We start from the raw sequence: 12462 nt of genomic DNA, 5'->3' as shown, positions 1-12462 counted from the left end.
CAGATAAAGGAAGAAAAGCAGTTTGCCACACACACAGCTCTCAGACCCCTGCATCCACCAGGACTGTGTCTGGGACACCTTTCCAAACGCCTAGTCTGTGGCAGTGCTACCTTCCTGGCTCTTCATACCACCACATCCTGAAAAGAATTCCCTATTGCATCATTTTAATCTTGAACTTCTGAAGAACTAGCGTGGCTTTGGCTCAAACAGCAGAACAGTACAATTCCCGGCTCTGCAAGGCAAAGTGTGAGATTATAGCAGATTCTGTATCCTCGACTACAAAGGAAGTAGCCATTCTTTCTTTTTTTTTTTTTCTCTTTTGAGGGCCACACCCTCGGCATGTGGAGGTCCCCAGGCTAGGGGTTGAATCAGAGCTGTAGCTGCTGGCCTACACCGCAGCCACAGCAACACGGGATCCGAGCCTCATCCACAGCTCACAGCCATGCCAGATCCTTAACCCAGGGAGCAAGGCCAGGGATCAAACCCGCGTCCTCATGGAAACTACTCAGGTTCGTTGACCACCGAGCCACGATAGGAACTCCTCCTTCCATGCTTTGTACAACTGTTCAAGCCCATGATGTTCACAGGGATGGCAAGGATGGTGACAGATGACCCTGGCACCCTGCCAACAGCTATAAACGCCAACGAAGCTGGAAGAGCCCACAGCGAACCCATGTGAGTGCAGCGGAAAGCCACACTTGTGTGGCATAGCCACGAAATTCCAGCGTGGCATAAAGACAGGATGTGGCCAGCTGGGTCTCTTGCCAGTTCACATACAGGGAAATTGGTGCCAGAATCTGACTTCAATAGAACAAGATTCCACTTGCACAAAGAAGAATGGCATCGCCATCCCCGAGTTACTGAGAATAACAAGTCAGATTCTGCAAGTCTGGACAAACAGGTAAATCCTGAAACTCCTTTAAAACATGGAAATTAGACACATAGGCATTAGAGTGTAGTATCGGGAAGTACACCATTTTGCAGTTGGAGTTTAAATTATTCGAGTGTTGTTTTAGTTTGAAACCAATAAACTCAGGAGCTCTGACACTTGAAACTATGAAAGTATACTCTTGCTTCCCCACTGGGAAAAAAGTTTTTTTTTCCCTTTTTTGGCCACCCTGAGGTCCATAGCGTTCCTGGGCCAGGGATCAGATCCAAGCCACACTTGCAATCTACACCGCAGCTGCAGCAACGCTGGATCCTTAACCCACTGTGCCAGGCCGGGGATCGAACTGGCGCTGCCACAGAGACAAGGTGGATCATTAACCCTCCTCGTCACAACAGGAACGCCAAGAAAAGAAATGTTTTAATTATCTAGCTAGCCAGATGGACACGGAGCATGCTGTAAGAGCAGATCAACAGACTCGGCCCTAGAGAAGAGGCCAAGGCGGGTTTTCCATCCGCAGATGGAAATGCCACTCTGTCTGCTTCTCAAGAGCAATAACCAGCATGTATTGAGCACCACCTGCTAAGGATCAAACCTCATCACACACATTTTCTCTTTTCGTGTAGACAACAACCCTCGTGTGGGTATTAATTCCACTTTCTAGAAAAGGAAACTCAGGCACACAGTGTTATAGAAACTCACACTAAGCCATATGGAGTCAATCTAAGTTCTGTCTCTCCAGACGAGCTTCGGTTCCCCGCCAGGCCCCCTGGACAGACCTCAAGACTCTGAAGGCCTATGTCCAGGGTCTCTGCCGAAGGACCAGGAGTTTCTTTACAGCTCAAAAGTCCGAACTGGCCACTGAACCCCCAGGCTCTACACCACCACCAAGAGTCAGAATTCTTCCTTTGCTCAGGGAAAAATAAAGCCTGTATATCAAAAGTTATCAAGCTAAAAACAGTGGTGGGAGCTGCCCTGGGTTATATCAATAAACCACATTTCAAGAGAAGCTTTTGTAACACACAGGGACAATTAGAAACATTCTTTCAGGGAGTTTCTGTTGTAGCTCAGCAGAAACAAATCTGACTAGGAGCCACGAGAATGTGGGTTCGATCCCTGGCCTCGCTCAGTGGGTTAAAGATCAGGCGTTGCTGTGGCTGTGGTGCAGGCCAGCAGTTGTAACTCTGATTGGACTCCTAGCCTGGGAACTTCCATATGCCACAGGGGCCGCCCTAAAAAGCAAAAGAAAAATTCCTTCAGTCCTCCGTCATTCACGCACATCTATCGAGCACCTGCCACCACCAGGCTGACACTGAGCACTTAAGATGAACACGCCCTGGGGAAGCTCAGGGCCCTAGCACGGAGGCCGGTCAGCAGCCCGGCCACTGCAGTGGCCGCCGACAGTTTTTGTGCTGGGGAACAAAGAGGAGAGGCATCTCTGTTGCTCAGGAGAAACACTAAAAACTGAGGTGGGAGGGGGAATACTTTGATTTTATAATTTGCTTTTCTTTGTTTATTGTCACAAAATACTTAAAAGAACATCAGGGGGGGGAAAAAAAAGAAAAAAGAACTGCAGATCCACTTCTGGTTTATGCCCCAAAGAATTGAAAGCAGGGACTCCAACAGACACCTGCACCCCCATATTCCCAGCGGCCTGATTCACAGCAGCCAAAAGGTGGAGACAACCCCAGGGTCCACTGCCGGATGAAGGAATAAACAAAATGCTCATGTACACACGACTGATTATTACTGAGCCATAAAAAGAAACGAATTCTGACACCCGCTACAACACAGATACACCTGGAGACACGATGCTGAGTGAAATGAGCCAGACACAAAAGGACAACTGTTGTGTGGTTTCACTAACATGAGGTACCTGGAGTAGCTGGATTCACAGGAACGGAAGGTAGAAGAGAGGCTGCTGCCGGGGCCTGGAGGGAAGGAGGGTTCACTGTTGGAGGGACACAGATTCGCTCTGGGAAGATGAAGACGCTCTGGAGATGCGGGCGGTGCTGCGGCCACGCCGGTGTGAGTGAACTCAGCGCCGCGGGACGGAACACCTACCAGTGCTAGAGGCTACGGATGCATATTCCACCACGGCAGGAAAAGGAATTCAGAGAGTCTAACCCACTGATTTTACAAATGAGACCTAGAGAGAGGAAGACTGCTCAAAGGCACACGGCTCCTTTCGCAGAAACGAAAACACAGACCCCTGACTGACACAGGGCTCTGTGTCCCGCCCCATATAACAATCATGACGCATAGAGCATTTTGTGCCAGCTAGGACTCGAGGCACTTTTTGGTGGGGGGGGGTTAGGCCTGCACCCACGGCATATGGAGGTTCCCAAGCTAGGGGTCGAATTGGAGCTGCAGCTGCAAACCCGCCATCTCATGGTTACTAGTCGGATTCATTTTCGCTGTGCCACATCGGGAACTCCTCTAAGCACTTTATTAACCCATTCAATCCTTGCAACAACCTCTGAGATAGCTTCTGTTTCTGCTCATTTTAGAAGTGAGGACACTAACACATAGAGAATTGAGATACTCTGATGAAATGACCGAGTTAGTAAGTGAGGGATGGACTTAGCGGCCCAGATGGGTGCACTAGACGACAGCACCGTCCTGCCAGGTCTCGGGGTTCACGTCCACCGCCCGAAGCAAGACTCCTGCTCATCCTTAGCACAGTAGGTTGCAAAAGGTGCCAGTTCTTTACCCCGCTCTTTTCTTTGCTCTCTGCACCGTGACTTGGCAGCTCATTCCATCAAGAGGCAGCAGCTGCTTCTCCAGGTCTTGCTTCTGAGCTGGCCGTGCCGTGTGCACTGGCCAGTGGAATACCGTGGAAGGGATGATGAATGGGCTTTAAGCTCAGGCCTCAAGGGACCTTGGTGAGCTGCTTCTTTTTCAGAACCCAGCTGCGGTCACGTGGTTACGTCTAGGCACCCCTGCCCGAGAAGGAGGGACCACATGGACAAGAGCCCAGGTGTCCCAGCTGAGGCCATCCAAGACCCGTCTGCATCCAGCCGGTCCCCAGACATGTGCGAGGGCCCTGCCCGTATCAGCGGAGCTCACGCCTAGGGCAGGATCATTTTCAGGCTCTTCATACATACAGGCCGATGGCTTTCCAGAACCGTTATAACTGAGGATGACTGGAGAAAATGGACAAGGCCACTTGTCACTGCAGACTCTGAGGACAACGGGCCAAAGAAAGTTAGAAAAGTGGGGGGTGTATTTAAAGAACGGTTGGTCCATTTTGACTACAGACCAGTCGTGCTTAAAGGGTTAACAGGAAATAAATCTACAGAGGTTGGTTAGACCTGGTTTAGGTTCTACCCATTTTATTAGCAGGGGTTCAGAAGCCTTTATTTGTATAACATGTTCATTTTCTCCCCACAATACCATAAAGGAAGCACTGTGACCTCCAGTTACAGAAAAGAGGTTCCAAGTCAGAATACAAAGACGGGCAGCCAGACCTCAGAGCCTGCCTATCCGCTTACTACAAAAACATGATGAGGAGTTCCCTGGTGGCTCAGTGGGTTAAGGATCTGGCATTGTCACCACTGTGGCACAGATTCGATCCCTGGCCCAGGAACTTCCACATGCCATGGGCATGGCCAAAAAAAACAAAAGCAAAACAAAACCATGACGGAAAGACTGAAGGTAGAAAAAACATTGTGACGAATTGTGGCCGAGAAAGAAATTGTGGGGGTGGTTCCTGCTGTGATCCCTGGCCCAGAGCAGCGGATTAAGCATCCAGCATTGCCGCAGCTGTGGTGTAGCTGGACTGGGAACTTCCATATGCTGCCAGTGTGGCTGAAAAAGAAAATGTGGGGGACTGACCTGAGGCGACAGGAAGCCACAGCTATGGGCGACATCAAGAGGGTGAGCTGTGGCAGGAGCCACAGACTGAGAGAAAGACGTGAGGACGAAGGGCGTCATGGGGCTGCTGCGATGAGGAGCCCAGGTGACTGCAGGGACAACTGGTCTCTGCATCCGAGACTCCGAATGCACAAACCAGCCCAAAGACTTGTGGTTGCCAAGGGGGCAAGGGGAGAGAGAGGGATGGACTGCGAGCCTGGGCTCAACAGACGAAAATTACTAGAATGGATAGACAATAAATTCCTACTGCAGAGCACAGGGAACTCTGCCCAGTCTCCTGGGACAGAACATGATGGAGAATATTTTAAAAAAGAATGGATATGTATGTATGACTGGGTCACTTGGCTGTACAGCAGAAATTGGCACAACATTGTAAGTCAACTATACTCTTTTTTCTTTCTTTTTTTTTTGCTTCTTAGGGCCACACCGACGGCATATGGGAAGTTCCCAGGCTAGGGGTCAAATCAGAGCTACAGCTGCTGGCCTACACCACAGCCACAGCAACACAGGATCCAAGCCATGTCTGCAACCTACACCACAGCTCACAGCATCACCGGATCCTTAACCCACTGAGCAAGCCCAGGAATCAAACCCGCATCCTCATGGATATTAGTGGGATTTGTTTCCGCAGCGCCACAACAGCAACTCCATAAATCCACTATACTATAAGAAAATCTGTTTTAAAAAACTAGTTCAGGAGTTCCCCATCATGGCTCAGAGGAAACGAATCTGACTAGGAACCATGAGTTTGCAGGTTTGATCCCTGGCCACGCTCAGTGGCTTAAGGATCTGGCATTGCTGTGAGCTGTGGTGTCGGTCACAGACACGGCTCAGATCTGATGTTGCTGTGGCTGTGGCACAGGCCGGCAGTTACAGCTCCAATTTGACCCCCAGTCTGAGAACATCCATATGCTGCGGGTGTGGCCCTAAAAAAAAAAAAAAATACTGTATTTCCTATTTGCAAATTTTACTGAGAATTAAGTTTTATTACTCTTATATCTGCAAGCTTTTGAAAATCTAATATGTAATTCCCATTTTAAATTTTCATTTTTTAGAATTTAAAAATTTTTGCTTGTTTTTGGTTTTGCTTTTTGTTTGTGAAGCTCATAATCAAAATTTTATAAGAAAAAAGGGAACCTGACCAAGGAGGTGAAAAACTTATATGCTGAGAACTATAAAACCCTAATCAAGGAAATTAAAGAGGATTCAAAGAAATGGAAAGATATTCCATGCTCCTTGGTTGGAAAAATTAATATTGTAAAAATGGCCATACTGCCCAAAGCAATCTACAGATTCAACGCAATCCCTATCAAATTACCCATGACATTTTTCACAGAACTAGAACAAACAACCCCAAAATTTATATGGAACCATGAAAGACCCAGAATTGCCAAAGCAATCCAGAGGAACAAAAACCAAGCAGGAGGCATAACTCTCCCAGACTTCAGGCAATATTGCAAAGCCACAGTCATCAAGACAGTGTGGTACTGGTACAAAAACAGACAGACAGACCAATGGAACAGAATAGAGCACCCAGAAATAAACCCAGATACCTACGGTCAATTCATCTTTGAAAAGGAAGCAAAAACATAAAATGATAAAAAGACAGTCTTTTCAGCAGGTGGTGCTGGGAAACCTGGACAGCCACATGCAAATCAATGAAACCTGAACACAGCCTCACACCATGCACAGAAATAAACTCAAAACAGCTGAAAGACTTGAACCTAAGACAAGACACCATCAAACTCTTGGAAGAGAACATGGGCAAAACATTCTCTGACATCAATCTTATAAATGTTTTCTTAGGTCTGTCTCTCAAGACAACAGAAATAAAAGCAAAAATAGGGAGTTCCCGTCGTGGCGCAGTGGTTAATGAATCCAACTAGGAACCATGAGGTTGCAGGTTCGGTCCCTGCCCTTGCTCAGTGGGTTAACGATCCGGCGTTGCCGTGAGCTGTGGTGTAGGTTGCAGACGCGGCTCGGATCCCTCGTTGCTGTGGCTCTGGCGTCGGCCAGGGGCTACAGCTCCGATTCGACCCCTCGCCTGGGAACCTCCATATGCCGTGGGAGCGGCCCAAAGAAATAGCAAAAAGACAAAAAAAAAAAAAAAAGAAGAAGAAGAAGAAATAAAAGCAAAAATAAACCAATGGCAGGAGTTCCCTGAGCCATGAAGGGTTGGGAAGCTAACGAACCCAACTATGATCCATGAGGATGCGGGTTCTCCCTGGCCTCGCTCAGTGGGTTAAGGATCTGGCGTTACCATGAGCTGTGGTATAGATCGCAGATGCGGCTTGGATCACGAGTTGCTGTGGCTGTGGTGTAGGCCAGCAGCTACGGCTCCTATTCAACCCCTAGCCTTGGAATCTCCATATGCCGTGGGTGCGGCCCTAGAAAGCAAAAATAAAAATAAACCAATGGAACCTAATCAAACTGAAAAGCTTTTGCATGGCAAAGGAAACCATTAAAAAAAAAAAAAAAGACAAGCTACAGAATGGGAGAAAATAATATCAAATGATGCAACTGACAAGGGCTTAATCTGTGAAAGATACAATCAATTTATACAACTCAACAGCAAAAAATATCAACAACCCAAAACCAACAGCAAAAATGGGCAAAAGACCTGACTAGACATTTCTCCAAAGAAGATACACAGATAGCCAACAAGCACAGGAAAAATGCTCAACATTACAAATTATTAGAGAAATGCAAATCAAAACCACTATGAGGTACCACCTCACACCTGTCAGAATGGCCATCATTGACAAGTCAACAAATAACAAATGCTGGAGAGAGTGTGGAGAAAAGGGAACACTCCTGCACTGTTGGTGGGAATGTAAGTTGGTACAAGCACTATGGAGAACAATATGGCAGTACCTCAGGAAACTAAATATAGAACTACCATATGACTCAGCAATCCCACTCTTGCGCATATATCCAGATAAAACTTTCATTGAAAAATATACATGCACCCACATGCACCCAGATATATTCCAGCACTATTCACAATAGCCAAGACATGGAAACAACCTAAATGTCCATCAACAGATGAATGGATTAAGAAGATGTGGTATAGTTGCAACAGAAGAAAGGGTGGGGGAAAAAACTGTAATTGCAATGTATACATGTAAGGATAACCTGACCCCCTTGCTGTACAGTGGGAAAATAAAAAAAAAAAAAAAAGAAAAGAAAGAAAAAAAAGAAAATATGGTATATATACACAATGGAATACTACTCAGCCATAAAAAAGAACAAAATAATGCCATTTGCAGCAACATGGATGGAACTAGAGACTCTCATACTAAGTGAAGTAAGTAGAAAGACAAATACCTTACATCTCTTTTATCTAGAATCTAATATACGGCACAAATGAACCTTTCCATAGAAAAGAAACTCATGGACTTGGAGAAAAGACTTGTGGTTGCCAAGGGGGAGGGAGAGGGAGTGGGATGGACTAGGAGTCTGGGGTTAGTAGATGCAAACTATTGTATTTGGAATGGATAAGCAATGAGATCCTGCTGTATAGCCCATTACAGCCCTGCTGTAATGTGAGAAAAAGAATATTATATATATTATACATATATTATTATATGTGTAGGACTGGGTCACTTTGCTGTACAGTAGAAATGGATAGAGGAGTTCCCGTCGTGGCGCAGTGGTTAATGAATCCAACTAGGAACCGTGAGGTTGCGGGTTCGGTCCCTGCCCTTGCTCAGTGGGTTAACGATCCGGCGTTGCCGTGAGCTGTGGTGTAGGTCGCAGACGCGGCTCGGATCCCGCGTTGCTGTGGCTCTGGCGTAGGCCGGCGGCTACAGCTCTGATTCGACCCCTAGCCTGGGAACCTCCATATGCCGCAGAAGAGGCCCAAAGAAATAGCAAAAAAAAAAAAAAGAAAAAAAGAAAAGAAATGGATAGAACCCGGTAAATGAACTATCATGGAAAAAATAAAAATCATAAAATAAAAAAAGGGAAAAGTAGCTAATATTTATTGCATACCTACTCTGTGTCTGGCATCCTGCATATATATTTCCTCCTTAAAATACAGTGTTGTGGAGAATGGGTAATTTTAACCCTGTTTTACAAATGAAGAGATAAGGCTTGTAGGTGAAATAATCTGACCAAAGTTAAAAGCTAATTAAAAGGAAGTAAAATGGGCTTTATCTTTTATAGGCTTCCTATTAATTCGTGTTTCTACTGTAGAGTTGGTTAATAAGAGATGAAGGTAACGAATGTTCTCCTTCCCGAAGCAGAAGTGTTGGAGAAGAACGTTTAAAGATTTATGCTCCCACTCAGAACAGAAGATAGAGCTTTGTTATTTAATAATTGGCACACCGAAGAAAGTGCCTCAATGTCAGACTGACGAGAAACAGATGTGACTTTGACGCTGCACTCTGCCACACTCATTTGCAGCATTTGGCAACCCACTTAACCAACTGAGTCACCCTTTTCTCAGCTGTAAAATTCAGACTAATAAAAGGTCATTTACAAGGTTATTATGAAAGCCAAGAAAGAAGGGAAAAAGAACACATGAAAGCATCAACCCCGTGCCTGTCGGGGGACTTAATAAATAGGTTTCCTTTCTCTTTCCCAAAACTTTCCGGTCCTGGAATTTATCACTGTTATAGGGACTTCGTGTAAAGAATATTTGTCATTTCCCAATTATTACGTTAATGGTCAACTTTATTGAATGTAAATTAGCAATGCACATTAGCGGGGTTTTTTGAATTAGCAATGCAGGTGATTCATTTCAAATCTTTGATAAGTGGGTAACTAAAACCACAGCCAGATGAAAATTAATTATGGGTCTGCTTGGCATGAGCCCATTAAAATGTATAGGTGAAATGAGTTCCATATGCTAAACATCCAGCACATGCAGGAAACTGGAAACCCACCAGCAGCGGACTCACCCATGTCAACTCCCAGCACAGTCAGCACCTCTGATTCATTCATTCATTGTACAATAAATCTCAACGAAATGACACACATCGAACAAAGCCTTCAATTCATAAGGACTTCTTTCCCTGGGCAAAAGGTGGAACAGTTTGTTCCTAAGTAAGCAAAGATTCTAGAAAGACCCCAGCTTTTAGCCCTTTCATTTTCCCAATTGTGACTCCTCTATTCTTTCCTCTAATGCTCTTTTTCCGGCATGGAAACAAGTATTCCAAAATATATGAGATCAGTTTATTCTCGTTAAAATGTAAACGAATGGTGAAGCCGAATGTCTCCCAGGGATATTTATCTCCCCTGTAATTGGGAATAAGGACACCGGCTTACATGAAAGGAGGGAGATGCTAGTGCTGAACCTAAGAATCTGAAAAGCAACAAGAAGAAATCATTTTAGTCTTGAAAGTCTTTATGTTGTTCCCAAGTCCACTTGACAGGCCACTTAAAACGGTATGTCAGAGCTCCCTGGTGGCTCAGTGGGTTAAGGATTTGGTGTTCTCGCTGCTTTGGCGTGGGTTCAATTCCTGGCCGGAGAACTTCCTCATGCCACAGACAGCACCCCCCCAAAAAAAGGATATGTCTACCACATAACACCTGTTGCTCCTTTATCCAGTCCCCCAAAATACTTTTTTTTTGCTTTTAGTAGCCTGAAGCCTTTATTTTTTAAAAAATATAGTTGATTTACAATGTTGTGCCGATCTGCTATACAGCAAAGTGACCCAGTCATACGTACACACAGACATTCTTTTTCCCCTATTATCGTCCATCGTGGTCGATCCCAAGAGCCTGGACGTGCTTCCCCGTGCTGTACAGCAGGACCTCGTTGCTTCTCCATATTCCAACATAAAAGTTCGCATCTACCAACCCCAAGCTCCCCGTCCATCCCACTCCTCGCCCTCCCCCTTGGCCACCACAAGCAGTCCCCCAACATACGCATTTCATCAAGTAGACGCCCAGGCATCACTTGCCGATTAGAGCTATGCGGGCCTCGCTCTGGTTATGGTTACGCCACCACCGCCGCCGCCACCAGCCGCTACTTCACTTCCTGCGATTCTGAACCTACGTCCTGGGCGACTGTGAAACCAGGACGGTCATGATGGTTAAAGCCGCCCGTGTGGCCGCTGGGCGAGGAGCCCTACTCTCACTACTGCCTGTGAACCCACCCTCTGCTCAGAGAGGTAGCTGCCAGTACCACAGGGACCAATCACGGCAAAGTAAAATTTAAGCTCTGAAAGTCCTTCCAGGACCGAACAAGTCTCTGCAAAAAGTTTCCCACTGGACCCTGTACCTAGACTGGCAGAGCTTTGAACATCGACGTGTCAGTCACCGCCCCCCACCTCCCCCCCGGAGTGCTACCAGGCGAAGCCAGGTCCCCTGGGGCAACGTACCTGAGGTCCATATCTCCATCCACCCAGAAGGTGAAAATGTTGGAGACGGTTCCCCCTGGGCAGCACCCCATGATGAGGAGAGCAACTGCATGGACCGGCTTCAGAGAGAAGCTCTTGACCAGGAGATAGGCTAGAAGAGGCATGAGCCCAAACTGGCAGAGCAGTCCCACGGCGATGCCCCAGGGTCTCCTGATGTGCAGCCATAGCTTCCGGATCTCCACCGAGCAGCCCAAGGAGAACATGAGCAGGCCCAGCATCACGGCAGACACCACTGTGAAAACAAGTTCCAGGTTCCCATATGCCTCCAGACCCACCGGCAACTCCTCCTCCGAACGGTTGGCAAGGCAGGCTGAGCTGCCGGAACAATTTGCTCTCATCTCCTTATCTCCTCTTAAGGCAGCATCCCAAATGCACGTCTGCCGTGATGGCTGGGCGGGTCTATCCCACTGCGTTTTGTAATAAAGCAACCAAGCCACACGTGGAGCATCATTCCAATAGCTATTGGCCGGCCACGGGATTCATCCTAATAGGATCGATTTATTCATGAGTGGCATTATAAAAGTAATTATCATGGGCATGAAACAGAATAAGCTGTGGTAACTAAGGCTTTCCACTTCTGTTCTTACTCACCACTGAATACTGAAGTGCAATGAGACAGGCAGACTTATTATCAAGCGGAGCGGCTGGTACGTTGTCAGCAAATTCCATTGTGTTCCAGGAAAGTCGGGTAGATGCCAAGACATGATTTCTCCAAACTCAGTGGGGATTTCAAAGAGCCAGGATGCAATGTTTGGCAGAGAGAAAAGCTGCCTGGGAAAAACAAAGACAGCTAAACCAAAGCCACGCCTCCCAGCATCCGCAAAACACTTTTGTTAAGATATGAAAACAAAAGGCCAATTAAGGAAACATCAGGAGGGACTAAAGATAATTTCAAGAGAGCTTCAGAATTAGCCTCACTCTTTCTATTTCTACTAGAATTTGTGTCTGAAGCCGATAATTAAACATCTGTAGAATAACATGGAATTAAGCACCTGACCTGTCTTGTCAAACATGTGGAAACTCATTTCCAAGCCCCAAATGATTCAAGGGAGCTGTCACTTTCTTTCAGAGAATAGGGATGGCTTTGAGATGTCACACCCCTGGGCCTCCCGGGGAGGGTTGGGAACTGAAATACGGTCAAGAGCCTGCCTGGAAGGCTGGAGACAGAGTCGGAGGTGGCCCCTGACGGCAACGGCCTGAGGCCCCTCTGTGCGCCTCAGCCACACAGATACCTATTTTGTTGGCAAAACCAGACAAGGCCAAGACGGTCCTGTGAAACGAAAGCTCCAAAAAAGCAGATGCCACACCCTTTCCCACAGAGAGCAGCAAGTG

General features: G+C 46.6%; 1 protein-coding gene across 12 annotated transcripts in view; it reads right to left on the bottom strand.

Moving 5' to 3' along the window:
* SLC10A6 (solute carrier family 10 member 6) overlaps nt 1-12462 on the bottom strand; it is a 47218-nt gene that overhangs the window by 16141 nt on the left and 18615 nt on the right. For 6 of the 12 annotated variants that reach the window (XR_014813466.1, XR_014813467.1, XM_084973698.1 and 3 more), the window contains exon 1: nt 11092-11601. Coding sequence is in view for 6 of the 12 variants with exons in the window: in XM_084973698.1 (XP_084829824.1) it covers nt 11092-11468 (377 nt within the window). In the remaining 6 variants the exon portion in view is untranslated. Of the gene's footprint in view, nt 1-2762; nt 2818-3599; nt 4033-9666; nt 9771-10636; nt 10775-11091; nt 11602-11721; nt 11898-12462 lie in introns of those variants that run through there. The other 6 variants (XM_084973699.1, XM_084973700.1, XM_084973703.1 and 3 more) reach the window with 6 other exon arrangements.

This window comes from Sus scrofa, chromosome 8 (assembly GCF_054392235.1).
Source record: "Sus scrofa isolate SSC_HxYL_T2T_F1_AM1 chromosome 8, Sscrofa_HxYL_maternal_Yorkshire_Landrace_v2.0, whole genome shotgun sequence".
NCBI classification, from domain to species: Eukaryota; Metazoa; Chordata; class Mammalia; order Artiodactyla; family Suidae; genus Sus; species Sus scrofa.
Note: the sequence above shows the minus strand (reverse complement) of the source record. Positions and strands in the feature narration are given on the sequence as shown.